Source organism: Anopheles coustani, chromosome 2, assembly GCF_943734705.1.
Source record: "Anopheles coustani chromosome 2, idAnoCousDA_361_x.2, whole genome shotgun sequence".
Classification (NCBI taxonomy): domain Eukaryota; kingdom Metazoa; phylum Arthropoda; class Insecta; order Diptera; family Culicidae; genus Anopheles; species Anopheles coustani.
Window position 1 is genome coordinate 55950125 of NC_071289.1, and position 16208 is coordinate 55966332.

Genomic DNA, 16208 nt, shown 5'->3' on the forward strand with positions numbered 1-16208 from the left:
AACACATGCATAGATCTGAGCTGTACGTTCTCACTCACACACGCTCATAAGCCCGTGGCTCAAACTTCTCAAAACTTCTCAAAACTCCTCAATTTTGTATGGGCAAAATCGAGGTGACACAAAATTAGGAGTTAGCATGCAAGTTTTTGCCTAGTGGGGTGGCCAAGGTTTTTGAAGCTTGTTGACGCTGCAACTTTGCTCTAGTGGTGGGTACATCGAATCCCCAAATCCGAGTCCCAATCCATCAGTCGAATGGGATTCGAATCTTTGGAATCCGTAAAGGGATCGAGTCTTCGGATCTTTCGAATCCCCATTCTGCCAACACTACTCAACAATTTAGTTGCTGTTCAGCGGTGTACGAAGAAAGTTGTCAGGCAACATATTAGTCTTGATTGCCACGCAGAGTATCGCGAATCGTTCGTAATTTAGAAATAATCGTTGCATTTCTCCACCCTTCTGTTCATCAAATCTTCAAACAAAATGGCACTATCTCAGGTAAACCACAACGAGGGGCTTATTAAATTTTCACAACCAAAGCCCACACTATGCACTATCCGCGTACCGCCGTCGACCTTTGGTCGCGTTGAGTCTGCTGGCGAAATTCATGCCGTGTGGACTTTGGATCGTTCGCAATCTTCTCCTCCCAACCACCTCGCGTTGTTATTTCCACTCATTATTATCGCGAGTCATCATCGTTGCGCCTTGGTCTTATCGAAATTGTTCGACAAATAGCGTAACAAGAAACGCCGGCCAGAGACGAAGGAACCGGTATAAGCTGTATATGGCCAAGCCTTTAATCCGACGAATAAGTGAAAGTGATTCCAATACAATAAGACACGTAAGCCCCATGATGGGCCTTTCAAAGGTATCAAATGGCTCAAAAAAGGATTTCATTTTAATTCCAAATCACAACGATGGGCAATGGGATTTGATAAAACGACCCCTGCGGGGAGTATCTTATCTACGGGTCTTGTGACCCACCTTTGTACCTTGCCATTTGTCGTATCGCCCAAAAAGGGAAACGTTGGCTTACCGTTCCATTTTGATTGAAGAATCTTTCGAGATAAGAAGCTGGAAGGCGGAAACACTAGCAAATCGTCAGCATTAAATGAAGCGGCCAATAAGCAATTAATGTTTATGCAAAACAAATCATCCCTAGTCATCCCCGTGTGGCATTTTGTTTATTGGTAAACAGTTTGTTTACACATCCTGCTTGTTGTAGTGTTCGTAGTAGTTAAAATCGGTAAATTTGTAACACCCATTCTCGTTGCATCTTTTCAGTTTATGAAATTTGCCGCACGCCCCGCATGCCGTGCCCTTTCCTCGAAAGCTGCCCCCGCTGTGGATGTGTCCGCGACCGGTCCCAGCTTTGCACTCACGGACGAACAGCGTGAGATTGTGGAGATGACGAAGAAGTTTGTGCGGGAAGAAATCATCCCGGTGGCGGCTCATCATGATAAGACCGGCGAGTACCCGTGGGCCATCATCAAGAAGGCGTGGGAGCTGGGTTTGACCAACAGCCATATTCCGGCCGAAATTGGTACGTTGTTAAGGGTTTTAAAGGGGGGATTATTTTACCGATGAACTAACGCCTTTCTTTTCCGCAGGCGGCAACGACATGTCCATCGTCACCAGCTGCTTGGTCGCCGAGCAGTTCGCGTACGGATGCACAGGCATAATGACGGCAATTGAAGCTAGCGGGCTTGGGGTACGTAGAGACAATTATTTTTGTAGCCACGCGAAGCTTGCTAAAATACATATTGCTTATATTTTTTTTAGCAAACTCCGGTGATCATTGCCGGTAACCAGGAGCAGAAGAAAAAGTATCTCGGTCGTTTGCTTGAGGAACCACTAGTGGCGGCCTACTGCGTCACGGAACCGGGAGCCGGATCCGATGTGAACGGTGTGAAAACGCGTGCCGAAAAGAAGGGAGACGAATACATTCTGAACGGACAGAAGATGTGGATCACGAACGGTGGTGTTGCGAACTGGTACTTTGTGCTGGCACGTACCAATCCCGACCCGAAGTGTCCCGCCTCGAAGGCTTTCACCGGGTTCATCGTCGAGCGGGAAACGCCTGGACTGACGCCTGGTCGCAAGGAGCAGAATATGGGCCAGCGCGCATCGGACACGCGCGGCATCACGTTCGAGGATGTACGCGTCCCAAAGGAGAACGTGTTGATCGGAGAGGGAGCCGGTTTCAAGATTGCGATGGGCACGTTCGACAAGACCCGCCCACCGGTGGCAGCCGGTGCCGTCGGTTTGGCACAACGCTGCCTGGACGAGGCGCTCAAGTACGCGTTGGAGCGAAAAACATTCGGTGTGCCGATTGCGGCCCACCAGGCCGTGTCCTTTATGCTAGCCGACATGGCCATCGGTGTTGAGACGGCACGTCTTATCACGATGAAGTCGGCGTGGGAGGTGGATCAGGGCCGGCGAAACAGCTACTACGCGTCCATTGCCAAGTGCTACGCGTCGGATATTGCGAACAAGATCGCTTCTGATGCCGTGCAGGTGTTCGGAGGAAACGGTTTCAACAGTGAATACCCGGTGGAGAAGCTGATGCGTGATGCTAAGATTTACCAGATCTACGAAGGCACATCGCAGATCCAACGGTTGATCATCTCCCGTAACATGATCGAAGCGGCAAAGCAACAGGCATAAGCAACAAACACCGGTCTGTGGACGTACCGGTAACTTGGTTTTGTTTTCCCTATGGTGTGAGTGCGCGATATTGTGTTTGTATTCACGATCATCACTTTTTCGTTTCGATACTTTCTAGATTATTTCTGTTATAACTTTAACCACTTTTACGAAAAAATCACATAGAGGTGCTGTAATAAAGTATATTTTTTTAAGAATAGAAATGTTGTGTAAAAGTTGAAAATGATTAAGATACAAGCCCTAAAGTTTGTTTAAGCTCAAGCATATACATTTTCCGAACCCGTACCATGAAATATTCAGGTGTCGTATGACACACACCTATGCTCCGTTAGCGCCTCGAAGGTCGGCGTTGTGTTCTTTCTAATTTATGACTCATTAGCTTAAGAGTGGGTTGACATTGTTCTTCTTTTCTTCTTTCGCTATGCGAGTCGGGGTATATCCTCCTACGCTAAGTCGAACGTTTGTTCCCTTACTCGTAATCAGAGGCGTACCGACTCTGTCCGAACTCCTATGAAGGGGCTCGTCCTTTAGGACCGGCCAATAATAGCCATATGTCCACCCGCCGGCCACGGGAAGGATAATTCCTTCCGTTGTCAGGACACAAGAACTCGTGGTCCGCTTGATTGACTCAAACAGAACGAGATGTGCGGCAGCTAGGATTTTTCTGACCTGAGCTCCAGCTCGGCGTGACCACGCGGTCGTGCCGTAACCTTACTTTTCCGCTAACCCTTTCAGGAACTGCACTGCTAACCTCCGCTCTGATTCACTGCCGAACTGAAACTGGGTTGACATTGACTTTCGTTGCATGTTATGCAACATTGTAACCTAAGTCAAGGTTCTTCCTTTTATGGGTCACAAGTGGTTGGTGACTGCAACATTGTAACAGTTACATGGTTTGTGTTTTGGGTTCTGGGTTCTGGCTTTCGTCATAACTTTCCTGACTGTACATTGTGTTACAAAGTGTGGATTAAGAACGTTGTGTGGTTCTAGCGTGTTGTGTTGTGTTGTTACAAAGTGTGATAAGTGTGATGAGATGTGGGTTTGAAATATAGTGTGTGATATGATAAGGATACGTGGGAATTGTGTGATGTGCGTAGCGTATGCTACAACATAATGAACACTTCAATATACTCTGCATTAGAAGATGTTTTACACTTAATTAAGTGGTCAATTGTTCTAATGAAAATTAAGATCGTCCTACAGACGTTACAGGTTTTCCTCAGTGTTTTGTGAAATAATTAATCTTTGCAGTGTAGATTCCATTTGATTGTTCAAATTTCAGGTTTGTCCGTATAGAAAGCCAATTTCATCTTTTTTAACACCAAACGGAATCCTCTGCAGATAAACAATATGGATAAACAACCATAGTGCTTGGTTGGAACCTATCGTTAGTCAACTATGGCGGTACGTTTCCAAGGGTAACGGCACGGTTGTTATTTTGGTGAAGGCTTTATTTTCATTTCGTACATCCAAGCAGGTGGTATTAAGAAGTAACGAATAGCAACGTTCATCGAAAGAACTAGTTCTCGTGTATATAAGTAAGCAAAGAACTGGAATAAAGGGTGTTGCAGTTTAACCACCGATCGAGCAAGTCGTGTTTATATTCTTCCACACAAGTGTAGTTTTTCCGAACAGGTTATGGGCCCAGATCCAACCATGGAGAAGGCGAAGTATAATATACCGCTATTCAACGGTAATACCAATTTCGAGAATTGGTGTTTCCGCGTGCAAACGGTTTTGGACGCGGAAGGTGTGTGGAGTATAGTGTCGGCCGAAGACATAAAAATCGAAGAACCAGCATTCGCGAAGGCAGACAAAAAGGCAAGAAGCCTTATTGTAAATTTCCTTGCCGACGAATGCCTGGAAATCGTTAGGGAAGCGACCACGGCCAAAGAAATGTGGTGCAACCTAAGCAAGGTATACGCTCGAAAATCGGTAGCGAACCAAACGATTCTAAGGAAGCAACTCGCGCGCTTACATATGGCCGAGGGAACATCGATAATGACGCATTTGCGTGATTTCGATGAGCTGGTTCGTAAATTAAAGACAGCTGGGGCGAACCTTACGGATGGAGATTTGGTCTCGCAGCTGTTCTTAAGCCTGCCAGATAGCTACGACCCGTTGGTGACTGCTCTGGAAAACATGCCAGAAGCAGAACTAACGATCGAGCTAGTAAAACAAAGGCTCCTCGCGGAAGACCAAAAACGTAATATACGTGGTGAGAAAAGTGAGCGCGAAACGTCGGCAGCCTTTATCGGGCAAAACCATAAAGAAGTGAAAAAGTTTACAGAAAAGTGCTATAACTGTGGAAAAGTTGGACACTACAAACGGAACTGCCGAAGTAAACCACAAAAGTGGAAGAACAATTCGTCACGCACGTGTTTTATGGTTGATTGTGCAGAAAAGGAACGAGATGCATCAATGTGGTATGTTGATTCAGGTTCAACAGAGCATATCACGAATGAGAAGAGTCTGTTTAATAAATTGCAAAGACTTCCTGAACAAGTTACAATCGCTGCTGTGAAGGAAGGGGATCTCATTACGGCCACACATGGTGGTGATATAGATGTTTTTTCGGTTCCAAATATGGGTCCACCGGTTTTTATAACCATAAAAGATGTCATATACATGGAACATGCGCGCGTGAATTTATTATCAGTGATAAAGATGGTGGAAACCGGGTTGCAAGTGATTTTTCAAAATAATAAAGTGAAAATACTTCGCGGTAAGAATGTCATCGCAGAAGGAAAGAAAAACGGAAAACTGTACAGTGTCAAATTTTATAGAGACAGTTCAAAAATTTTTTTTGGTGGTCGCATAGAAAAGGACCAGGAACTGTGGCATAGGCGTTATGGCCACATAAGTTCGAAGAATTTACAAACACTTCAAAAGAACAATTTGGTGCTAGGTTTACCAGTTTTAAATTCCGTGAAAAACAATTGCGATACCCAAGTATGTGAAGCATGTGTTCTCGGAAAACAAACAAAAGAACCGTTTGCGAAACGGCGAAGTGAACAATCCAGCAGACCGCTTGAAATAATACACTCCGATGTATGTGGCCCCATGCAGGAAGCAGGGATGAACGGCGAACGATTTTTTGTCACTTTTATAGACGATTGGAGTCGTTTTACAATGGTATTTCTGATCAAAACTAAAAACGAAGTGTTCGATAAGTTTCGTGAATATGAAGCCATGGTCTCTAAAAGGTGTGGCATTGGTATCTCCAGGTTGAGATGTGATAATGGTGGAGAATATAAAAACCATCGGTTTATGGATTACTGTAAAAGTAAGGGAATACAAATGGATTTTACCGTTCCCTATTCCCCGCAGCAAAACGGTACAAGTGAGCGAATGAACAGAACCCTAGTGGAAAAAGCGCGTACAATGCTTGAAGACAGTGGTGTTCATAAAGGACTATGGGGTGCCGCTATACAAACGGCAGCATACTTAATAAATCGTAGTCCCACGGAAGCTATCTGTAAAAGTACACCCTACGAAATGTGGAACAAAAGAAAACCAAATGTGTCCAATCTTAGAGTGTTCGGTTCGAACGTGTTTGTTCACATTCCAAAACAATTTCGTAACAAGTTCGACGGAAAAGCGTGGCGCGGAATAATGATCGGGTACACAACAAACGGCTATCGAATTTGGAACCCCGCGAGAAGGGAAGAAGTTGCTGCTCGTGACGTTATTTTCCTGGAAGACAAAGTGCGGATAGGTTCGAGTCCAGTGAAAGAAGACAGTTCAGAGGATATATCAAACAACAATCACCAGAATGTCGAACAATTCAGTGAAAAGGAAAATACGGAAAGTGATTATGATAGCGCTTTGGACGAGACGGTGAACGTTCCTGAAATGGCAGATGCAAACGAAAGCCAAATTTGCAGTAATGAAAAGGTGTCAGAACTTCCATTAGTTGATGCCGTCGAGAATTCGGACAATGTTTCCAGAGAAGTCAACAGGCCGGTTCGCAGCACACAAGGTAAGCTGCCACGGTGGATGTCCGAGTATGTATTGGAAGCAGTCAACACGTCGGAAGGTGATCCCTCAACTGTACACGAAGCCATGGGTTCCGCGAATGCCGTTGCATGGAAGAAGGCAATGGATGACGAATTAAAATCACACAACGATTTGGGAACATGGGAGTTGACGGAATTGCCGGTCGGTAAAACAGCCATTGGATGTAAATGGGTGTTCAAAAGAAAACTGGATGAAACAGGTAAGACCATACGGTACAAAGCTAGGTTGGTCGCACAGGGCTATTCGCAGAAACCCGGGATAGATTTTCATGAAGTATACGCTCCTGTAACCAAGTATACTACCATTAGAACAATATTAACAATAGCAGGAAGAGATAAGCTAATTCTGAGGAATATGGACGTTAAAACAGCTTACTTAAACGGAGAGATAGATGAAGAAATTTATATGTTACAGCCACCAAATTATGAACTAAATGGTCAGGAGGAGAAAGTCTGCAAAATAAAACGTAGTATATATGGGCTGAAACAGTCAGCCAGATGCTGGAATTTAAAACTTACAAAAGTATTGGAAGGTTTAGGTTTTAAGAAGAGCATGGCAGACGAAGGACTTTTCGTGACAAAGAAAAAGAAAACAACAATGTTCTTAATTGTATATGTTGACGATATACTTATTGCTCACGATAATGAAGACGAAATCAAACAAATTTATGAGGAACTTCGTAGACATTTTTCGATAACGTGGTTAGGAGAAACAAAATATTTCCTAGGTTTGGAAATTCAAAAAGATGATTCGGGAATTTACAACCTCAGTGTAAAGAGGCACATTGACGATATTATTACAAAAGTTGGGCTTGGTCAAGCGAAACCAGCATTGTCTCCAATGGATACTGGTTACATAAAGGATGACTCTGAAAGTGAATTTTTTAAGGATATTACTGAATACAAAAGCGTAATAGGGAGTTTAATGTACATTGCCCTCTGTGCCAGACCAGACATAGCAGCCAGCGTTGCCATACTAGGACGAAAAATGAGCAACCCAACTATGAAAGATTACGTTGCCGCGAAGCGAATAGTAAGGTATTTGATTAAAAGTAGACATTTGCAACTGAAATTAGGAGGTGATCCCCAAAAGGATGTGCAAGCCTATACCGATTCAGATTGGGCTGAAGATAGGACCACTAGAAAATCGACTACTGGATACGTGATTTTTGTCGCAGGAGGAGCTGTTTCTTGGGCGAGCCATAAACAGACTTCAGTAAGCCTCTCATCAATGGAAGCTGAGTACATAGCTTTGGGCGAGACATGCCAAGAATTAGTGTGGTTCAGAAAACTCTTATCTGACTTAGGAGAAAATTTAACGAAACCAATAACTATATATGGCGATAATCAGGCATGTTTAACTTTCGCTAAGACAGGAAGATCTGGTAGACGATCGAAACATATTGATACAAAGGAACATTTTATAAAAGACCTTTGTGAAAAGAAAATCATTGAACTGAAATATTGTCCATCGGAAATGATGAGAGCAGACATATTGACGAAACCGTTAGGAAATGTAAAGCATTCAAAGATGGTGCAAATGTTGAATTTAAATGAACGTTGAGGAGGAGTATTAAGAAGTAACGAATAGCAACGTTCATCGAAAGAACTAGTTCTCGTGTATATAAGTAAGCAAAGAACTGGAATAAAGGGTGTTGCAGTTTAACCACCGATCGAGCAAGTCGTGTTTATATTCTTCCACACAAGTGTAGTTTTTCCGAACAGGTGGCAGGTTCAATTTTTCTTCCAAGTTAAACTCATCACGATGGTGCACGAAGAGGTAGAAAATGATTTCGGGCCCAAAAAGTGAGTAGTTTATCCAGTTTAGATGGCAAATTGTTGGTGAACAAATAATCATTACCTTTTTTCCACACCCAAAGAATGACCAAGAAAACTATTCAGGCATCGTGTCGTAAGAATAAACTCTATCTTACGCCACACTTGAACGAAGTTCTGTATCTACACTATTCAGGTGAGAAATTTGATCGTGATGATTGAGCGATCCCTTTCTATAAACATGTTTATCCTCCAATAGGATACAATGAGATCGACTGCCTGGAGGAGTACGTTGGATTGAAATGTCTCTGGCTTGAATGCAACGCCATTTCCAGCATTTCCGATCTGAAACACCAACCCCTATTGCGCTGTCTGTACTTGCACAACAACCTCATCAAGGTCAGTACCGATATGTATTGATTTTTATGTTTCATATCAACTTTCGAGAGCATTCTGTTTGATCCGCATTCTATGTTCTAAACTGCAGAAAATAGAAAACCTCGAACATTGCAAACAGCTGGATACTCTGAACCTTTCGCATAACCACATAACAAAGGTAGAAAACTGTGGCATCGGTAAATAGTAATGCTAGAAAACAAGCAAAGGTTATATGAGACCCTAACTAAACGTAACAATTTAAATTTTGTATGGCAGACATTTTGCCCGTCTTGAACACACTAAACATGTCACACAATTATTTAAAATCGATCGAGAGTGTGGAGGATCTTCGAAAGTGTGATTTTGTTTCCGTCCTCGACATTTCACACAATCGCATCGAAGATATTGCTATCGTAAAGGTAAGATCGGTCTAGTCCAGGCTTAGCTGTCTGTATGTCTATATCCATTTTCGATCCCATTCAGGTTCTTGGAGCTATGAAAGGGCTGCGCGTGCTAACACTGACGGGGAATCCGGTGGTCAATGAAATACCTTCCTATCGCAAAACATTAATACTGGAGTGTGTGAGTTCTAAACTGAGAGTCCTTCTCGGTGTGCCATTGTTAATATTAATTAAATATTTTACAGAAAACACTCACATACCTCAACTCCCGTCCAGTTTTCGATAAAGACAGAGCATGTGCTGAAGCATGGTAATGTACAACATTTTGGGTGATTGTAGAAAAGAAATTGTATAATACTTCTTGTTTTCCAGGAAACGTGGTGGATACCAAGAAGAGCTTAAAGAGCATCAACGATGGAAGAAAGAAGAGCAGCGTAAAATGAGACGGAACATTAATGGTTCGTTACCTCAACTAATCCTTAAATCTTTTTAATACAACATTTCTCTAAATTTTAGCTACATTACGTCTCCGTCATCGAGGGGATGGCGAACCAGAATTGGTAATGTATAGACAACTGTAAAATAATCAAAATGTTTTCCAAAACTAACAGCACAATATCTTCTTAATAACAGCTTAAAACGAGCAGCGACGAGGAAGCAGATGTAGAGAAAAATGAATCGTCCAACACAAAGGCAGAATTACAGGATATGCAGGAGTTATCCAATTTGGAAGCGTGGAAAGAAACGGAAGCCTTGTTCAATCAGCTTCCAGATGGACAAACATCTCCTTCGCCTTCAACATCTTACGGTCAGTGGAGTGGTGTTGATGGAAAAGACAAGCCAAGCCTAGATGCGGCAGTCAATAACAAGGATAATATGAAAAGATCGCTTGTCGAAGAAATAAGCAACGAAGAATACCACCTGCTAACAGCTAGGAAAGATTCGAATGAACAATATCAGGACGACTCGACACCAACCATAAACGAGATGACATTAGAAAAGAAGGCTTTGGAGGAAACACATGCCATATCTCCAGCAGTTGCAAACGAGCCAGAGAAAGAAGAACATTCTGGTACAAGCGAGAACATGGTGAAGGCGTTTGAGGATGATATAAGAGATGGTGAAAACCTCGATGCACCTCTGGCACGAACAGAATCTGAAACCGATCTTACACTGTTTTCAGGGCCAATTCGTCGGCATCAAGCTGCTCTTTGTTGGTAGTAGGCAGTCAATTGCACGCTCACGGCTTTTATTTGGTTTTGTTAGGAAGCACTTTGGGCTTGTTAAGTTTAACTTTGCCGTTATCGGTAGCAACATTGGCGCGACAACAACGCGATCTTTTCTCGTCGCGCCAATGTTGCTACCGATAACGGCAAAGTTAAACTTAACAAACCCAAACTGGTTCCTAACGATGCCAAACAAAAACCTTGCGCGTGCAATTCACTGCCTACTACTGGCAAAGAGCAGCTTGATGCGAACGAACTGGCCCTGAAAACAGTGTAAGACGGTGGATGAACTCATAGTAACAACACAAGAGTCATTCAATGCGATGCAGATTGAAAATGAAAAAGAAAGTAAAATAGCTTCGGCCGAAAAAGAGGAAACACTTAACGTCGTAATACATTCGAAGGAAATTTCAATCACCATGCAACCGTCGTGCAGTGACGGGAAAGAGATTCCTCGAACCTCCAAGGATGATGATGTATGCGAGGGAGAGCGGAAGCCTTCCGTCGCTTCCGTTGATTACGTCACCGGGTCGGATTCCAACTCGGATCCCACACTCGTCACGGATTGTGACAGCTGCATTCGCAACAGCAGCGTGGCGTACAGTTCCCGTTCGGACACCTCCGACAGCGAGGACATGTTCGACAAGATTGTCCCCAGGAAGCACCGCAAGTTGGCGTCCCTTGTTCGCACCGACCCGTCGTCGACTAGCAGCAGCTCGGAGTCGGATGATGAAACGGGGGCACTCGGTAGCAAGCTGGATCGGCAGAATACGATCACGGAGTTTATCGACGAGTACAAACGGTTCTTCCGCTCGGTGGACACGCGCGACCCGAAGTGTGTCGTGAAGAACCGGCACAAGCTGGTGCGTCCGCAGACGGCCAAATCGCAGCGGACGGAACCACTCATCTACGATGGCGTTCTGAAGTCGATGGAGCGCCAGTCGAGTGCGAGTAAAATTGAACAAGTGCGCCAGGAACGGGCGGAGGCCAGTGCAAGCTTGGCCAAGGAGAGCGTCTTCGAACGGCTACTGAAGGGTCACGCAGCAGTCGATATGGACATCGAGAGTCCGACGATTTCGATCGGGGGTAAGCCGCACAACTTAAACGAGTACCGCTTGGATGTTTTCCGCGAAGGTCCGGCAAAGTTGCAGACATTGATCGATCGAGTTACGGCGCACAAGGATAAGTACAATGCACAAATCGACAGCATCCACGTCCAGCTGGCGAACATTATGGATGACTACGGCCAAATCAGTGAGAAGTTGAAGAGGGTCGACAACATGATACAGACCATTGAGGAGGAAGTGGATAGAGATGATGAGGACGAATTCAACGACGCGATGGATAAAGTCCCTCAGCAAAGCACCATCGAGCGGATCGTCGAAGCCGTTGAAGTCGGTACCGGAAACGATCAACCCATGTCATCCGGGGAATCAAGTGGGGCTTCATTTGATCCTGCACTGTTTGAACACGACGAGCAAGGTGATGGGATTGAACCCGGTTCTCGCATTGAAATTGAAGAAGGAATCTTTATCACCGGCACCGATGGACGCTTGGTGAAGGTGAAGCGCCTCAAGCGGGGCAATAAGGTGATCCAGGCTAGCCAGTGGTTTGAGCAGGCGAACGCCAAGCCGGCCGCACTGCTCGAGCTGACCGAGAAGGAGCTCGAATCGGACGCCATCCTGCGGGGCATTTGGAAGGCGATCCTCAAGGTGGAGATCGAGCCGGAGACGGACTTCTTTGCGTGCGGCGCTGGCTCCATGGATGTCGTGCGCCTGGTGGAGGAGGTAAAGGACACCCTCGAGGTGCCGATTAGCAACGAAACCCTTTTCATGGCTCCGACGTACGGTGAGTTCATGCAGGAAGTGGTGCTTCGGTTGCGCAGTGGAAACGATTCGGTTGGAGTTGGTGCAAACATTGGATATGACTTCCGACACGTGGTGCTTAAGGCGAACCGAAGGGAAATTGTCGTGCCCACGCAGATGTTTGTGAGTGGCCGGTTCATCGATGCCGAGGGTGGTAAAACACTTCCAATTATAAATCCCACGACGGAACAGGCTATTTGCGCGGTAGCGGCCGCTTCAAAGGGTGACGTCGACGAGGCGGTAAAGAGTGCCGATGAGGCTTTCAGGACCGTGTGGACGAATGTGTCGGCTCGTGAACGGGGTCAGATCAGTGGCGGATTAACCTATTGGCGGAGTTGGCGGCCGCCAGGGGCCTCGCCGGTCAGGGGGGCCTCGCCAGTCATGGAACCCCATTAAACATACTACATAAATGAGAGTTAACCAAGCTCGTGTGCAAACAACTGATAGAAGCGAAGAGTTCTTGCAATTTTTGCTAGAAATTACCATATTACTATGATCAGTTAGGTAAGTATTAGCGACATACAAGTTTATTAACGACTACATAATCATGCAAAGCAAGCGACTAAAATGAAGCGGTTTGAAAGTGGAGCAGTAAATTGAAAATTAAGAAAGAAGAAGAATTTTTTCATTCTCAAGAAATTGCTTTGGAAAAAATTAAAGAACATTTAAAACAGTTTGAACGTGGTTGACAACAAAAATGCAGACTCTTCAGCCGTCTTTAGAGCACCGGAGATCCCGGAGCCAGAAACAACTACCATGTCTGAGAGCCAACAGGAAACTAAAATAATTGTTTCAACTATCCCAAAACTAATCTTTTCCGACGTTTTCATTTGCCACGTAATGAAAAAAGCCTGCAGATTATGGCATTATCGAAAGTTCAAAAACCGCTTTATAAAGATGAGGATGACGTTTACTGCATAAAGTTCAATACAGGACATTTTTACCGAAAAAAACAACGGAGAATCAGAAGAAAGCACTTGGCTATTATTTTTGGAAACTCCCAAATGTGTTAATTAGTATCCACGCATCAAAAGAACACATCACATCTATATGTACCTTGTACAAAAGGTTTAGTATAACCCAAACTAATGATACAAAGTTAATCAAAGAAAGGGGAAAGGAACACAATTATTCGAGAGAAGTGCTAAATCAAATATGTTATTCAGTACTATTAAATTTTTAAATTCGTCTTGCTTAAAACAAGAAGGGTTAAATAACAATAGTTATGGACATTGCAAACTGTAGAGGAGAGCCATTTGACTTTGCATCAAATATGGCTGGTAAATACTTGAGTTTTGAAAAATTTTGAAGTGAAAAGAAGTGAGTGAAAAAGGAAAACAATCATTCAATAACAGTTTTTAAAAAGGTGCTCTCTGACTTTGTGGTCAGCTAGAGTCGACGCGGTTTTAGACTTAAAAACCGGCTTTGGAGAAATCAAAAATGCATTGCAAGAAATTTGTAACGATAAAGATGAAAAAGCAATAACAATAGATGAAACAAACGCGCTTGTCCAACAAATGAGTAAATATGAGGTGGTTTTAATAACCGTAACTTGGAACACGCTTCAGAAAATAAATGCTACAAGCAAGTCACTTCACACAGTTGAATGTGCACTATTGCAAGGATCAGTGCTGTTGCAATCGTTAGCAACATTCATCCAGCGTTTTCGCGCAGATTTTGCAAATAACAGCTAACAAATTAATAATAAATAGTAATGTAGAAATAACAACTAACGAGTTATCTTTCAGTTCAGTTCTTTCAGAAGAAAATTGTGTCCGTAAGCGACACGAAACAGTGAACACAAATTTTCAATCAAAGACAAATTCATAATTAATGCATTCTATTTCATTTGTGATAATGTAAAATTTCAAACATTACAAAAGGCTAAGGAATACGAGTCAGTTTCGAAAACTTTTAAAATATTATACGGAATATGTCCCCTGATGATAGAAAGAACATGAAACTGCAACATGAATCAAATCAATGTACACATTTTTTTGAAAAATGAAATGCTTATCGTGTTATCTCAAAATTTAATTCATAATTTGTTATCGTTATCGATGAAGTGGGTATGTGACTCGATAGTCTGAACTTTTACAATGAGTTATTATTTGAAGGGCCTCTACTACAATTCCGCTCAGGGCCTCCGAAGGGCTTGATCCGCCACTGGGTCAGATGATGTTCCGGTTGGCCGAGCTGATGGAACAACACAAAGAGGAACTAGCGACGATCGAATCGATTGACTCAGGAGCTGTCTATACACTCGCACTGAAGACCCACGTTGGTATGTCGATCGATGCGTGGCGCTACTATGCCGGCTGGGCGGATAAGATCGAGGGCACCACCATCCCGGTTAGCCCGGCCCGGCCAAACCACGTACTGACGTTTACCAAACGGGAACCGATCGGTGTATGCGCGCTCATCACACCCTGGAACTATCCGCTCATGATGCTCTCGTGGAAGATGGCGGCGTGCATTGCGGCCGGCAACACGGTCGTCATCAAGCCGGCCCAGGTGTGTCCACTGACGGCGCTCAAGTTTGCCGAGCTGACGGTTCGGGCCGGGTTCCCGCCCGGCGTCATCAACGTCGTCACCGGGACCGGTTCCCTGGCCGGCCAAGCGTTGGCCGACCATCCGCTGGTGCGCAAGCTCGGCTTCACCGGCTCAACACCGATCGGCAAGCGCATCATGGCGTCGTGCGCTGAGTCGAACATTAAAAAGTGCTCGATGGAGCTCGGTGGCAAGTCGCCGCTGGTCATCTTCGCCGACTGCGACCTCGAGGAGGCGGTCCGGCTCGGCATGTCGGCGGTGTTCTTCAACAAGGGCGAAAACTGCATCGCCGCCGGTCGCCTTTTCGTGGAGGATCGTGTGCATGATGAGTTCGTGCGAAAGGTGGTGAAGGGTATCCGCACGATGAAGATCGGTGATCCACTGGACCGTGCCACGGCGCATGGTCCCCAGAACCATCTGGCCCACCTGCAAAAGCTTCAGGAGTACTGCACCGTGGGAGTGAAGGAAGGTGCCACCCTGGTGTGTGGCGGTAAGCGGGTACCTCACCTCAAGGGACTCTTCTTCGAGCCGACCGTGTTCACCGACGTCGAGGATCATATGCACATCGCACAGGAGGAGTCGTTCGGACCAATCATGGTCATCTCCAAGTTCCACAGCAGCGACTTTGAGGCACTCGTTGCCCGCGCCAACAACACCGAGTACGGGCTGGCTAGCGGTGTGTTCACCAAGGACATCCAGAAGGCACTCCTGTTTGCCGAGAAGGTCGTAGCGGGGACAGTGTTTATCAATACGTACAACAAGACGGACGTTGCCGCACCGTTCGGTGGATTCAAGCAGAGTGGATTTGGAAAGGATTTAGGTAAGTGCTATTGACTGCGGGAAAGAACCGACCGTAGAATGTTCATTGGTTTCTTTTTGGTTTTTCTTTTGTTCTCCACAGGGAAAGAAGCTTTAAATGAATACCTCAAAACCAAATGCGTTACGGTGGAATACTGATACGGCGTGAGGAAAATAAGTTTTTGATATCAAAGCAGTCTGGAAAGCTGTCTATAAAAGAGGTTATGGGCACCCCGAAGGAAGCTGCGTACGGGATTCCACAATATTCTGGTGGTCCCGGGTACGGAAACTGGAGTTTCCGTGTAAAGATGTTCTTGGATGCGGCTGGTGTGTTGCAAACGCTCAACGAAGATGTGCCATCAGAGGCGGCTAGTGCAAAATTGTTCACGGAAGCGGATCGCAGAGCAAAAAATTATATCGTCGGATTCCTAGCAGATGAAGTCCTAGAAGTGGTCCAGGATCAGAGAACCGCTAAGGATATGTGGGCAAGATTAAGCGAAACCTTCGCTAGAAAATCTGTGGCCAGTCAGA

At 44.8% G+C, this 16208-nt stretch overlaps 2 protein-coding genes across 2 annotated transcripts; both read left to right on the forward strand.

Annotated features, from left to right (window-relative positions):
• The first annotated feature begins 356 nt into the window (after positions 1–356).
• On the forward strand, positions 357–2867 carry LOC131262401 (medium-chain specific acyl-CoA dehydrogenase, mitochondrial). The gene is made up of 4 exons (XM_058264394.1): positions 357–495; positions 1282–1540; positions 1608–1708; positions 1780–2867. The coding sequence occupies exons 1-4, from the start codon at positions 481–483 to the stop codon at positions 2662–2664; spliced, it is 1260 nt and encodes a 419-aa protein (XP_058120377.1). The 5' UTR covers positions 357–480; the 3' UTR covers positions 2665–2867.
• Positions 2868–8448: 5581 nt separating this feature from the next.
• LOC131264672 (dynein axonemal assembly factor 1 homolog) lies at positions 8449–15842 on the forward strand. Its single transcript, XM_058266942.1, has 13 exons — positions 8449–8489; positions 8564–8655; positions 8719–8858; positions 8947–9034; positions 9114–9256; positions 9321–9419; positions 9484–9548; positions 9611–9696; positions 9755–9798; positions 9872–10381; positions 10737–12630; positions 14482–15699; positions 15781–15842. Exons 1-13 carry the CDS (start codon positions 8449–8451, stop codon positions 15834–15836), a joined length of 4476 nt encoding a protein of 1491 aa, XP_058122925.1. The 3' UTR covers positions 15837–15842.
• The last annotated feature ends 366 nt before the right edge of the window (positions 15843–16208 follow it).

Excerpts from the sequence above, each read along its gene's own strand:
- LOC131262401 (XM_058264394.1), top strand. Across the intron at positions 1,541-1,607 it reads CCATATTCCGGCCGAAATTG|GCGGCAACGACATGTCCATC; the intron begins GTACGTTGTTAA and ends TCTTTTCCGCAG. Across the intron at positions 1,709-1,779 it reads TTGAAGCTAGCGGGCTTGGG|CAAACTCCGGTGATCATTGC; the intron begins GTACGTAGAGAC and ends TATTTTTTTTAG.
- LOC131264672 (XM_058266942.1), top strand. The coding sequence starts at position 8,449 with ATGGTGCACGAAGAGGTAGAAAATGATTTCGGGCCCAAAAA. Across the intron at positions 8,490-8,563 it reads AATGATTTCGGGCCCAAAAA|AATGACCAAGAAAACTATTC; the intron begins GTGAGTAGTTTA and ends CCACACCCAAAG. Across the intron at positions 12,631-14,481 it reads TGTGTCGGCTCGTGAACGGG|GGCTTGATCCGCCACTGGGT; the intron begins GTCAGATCAGTG and ends GGGCCTCCGAAG.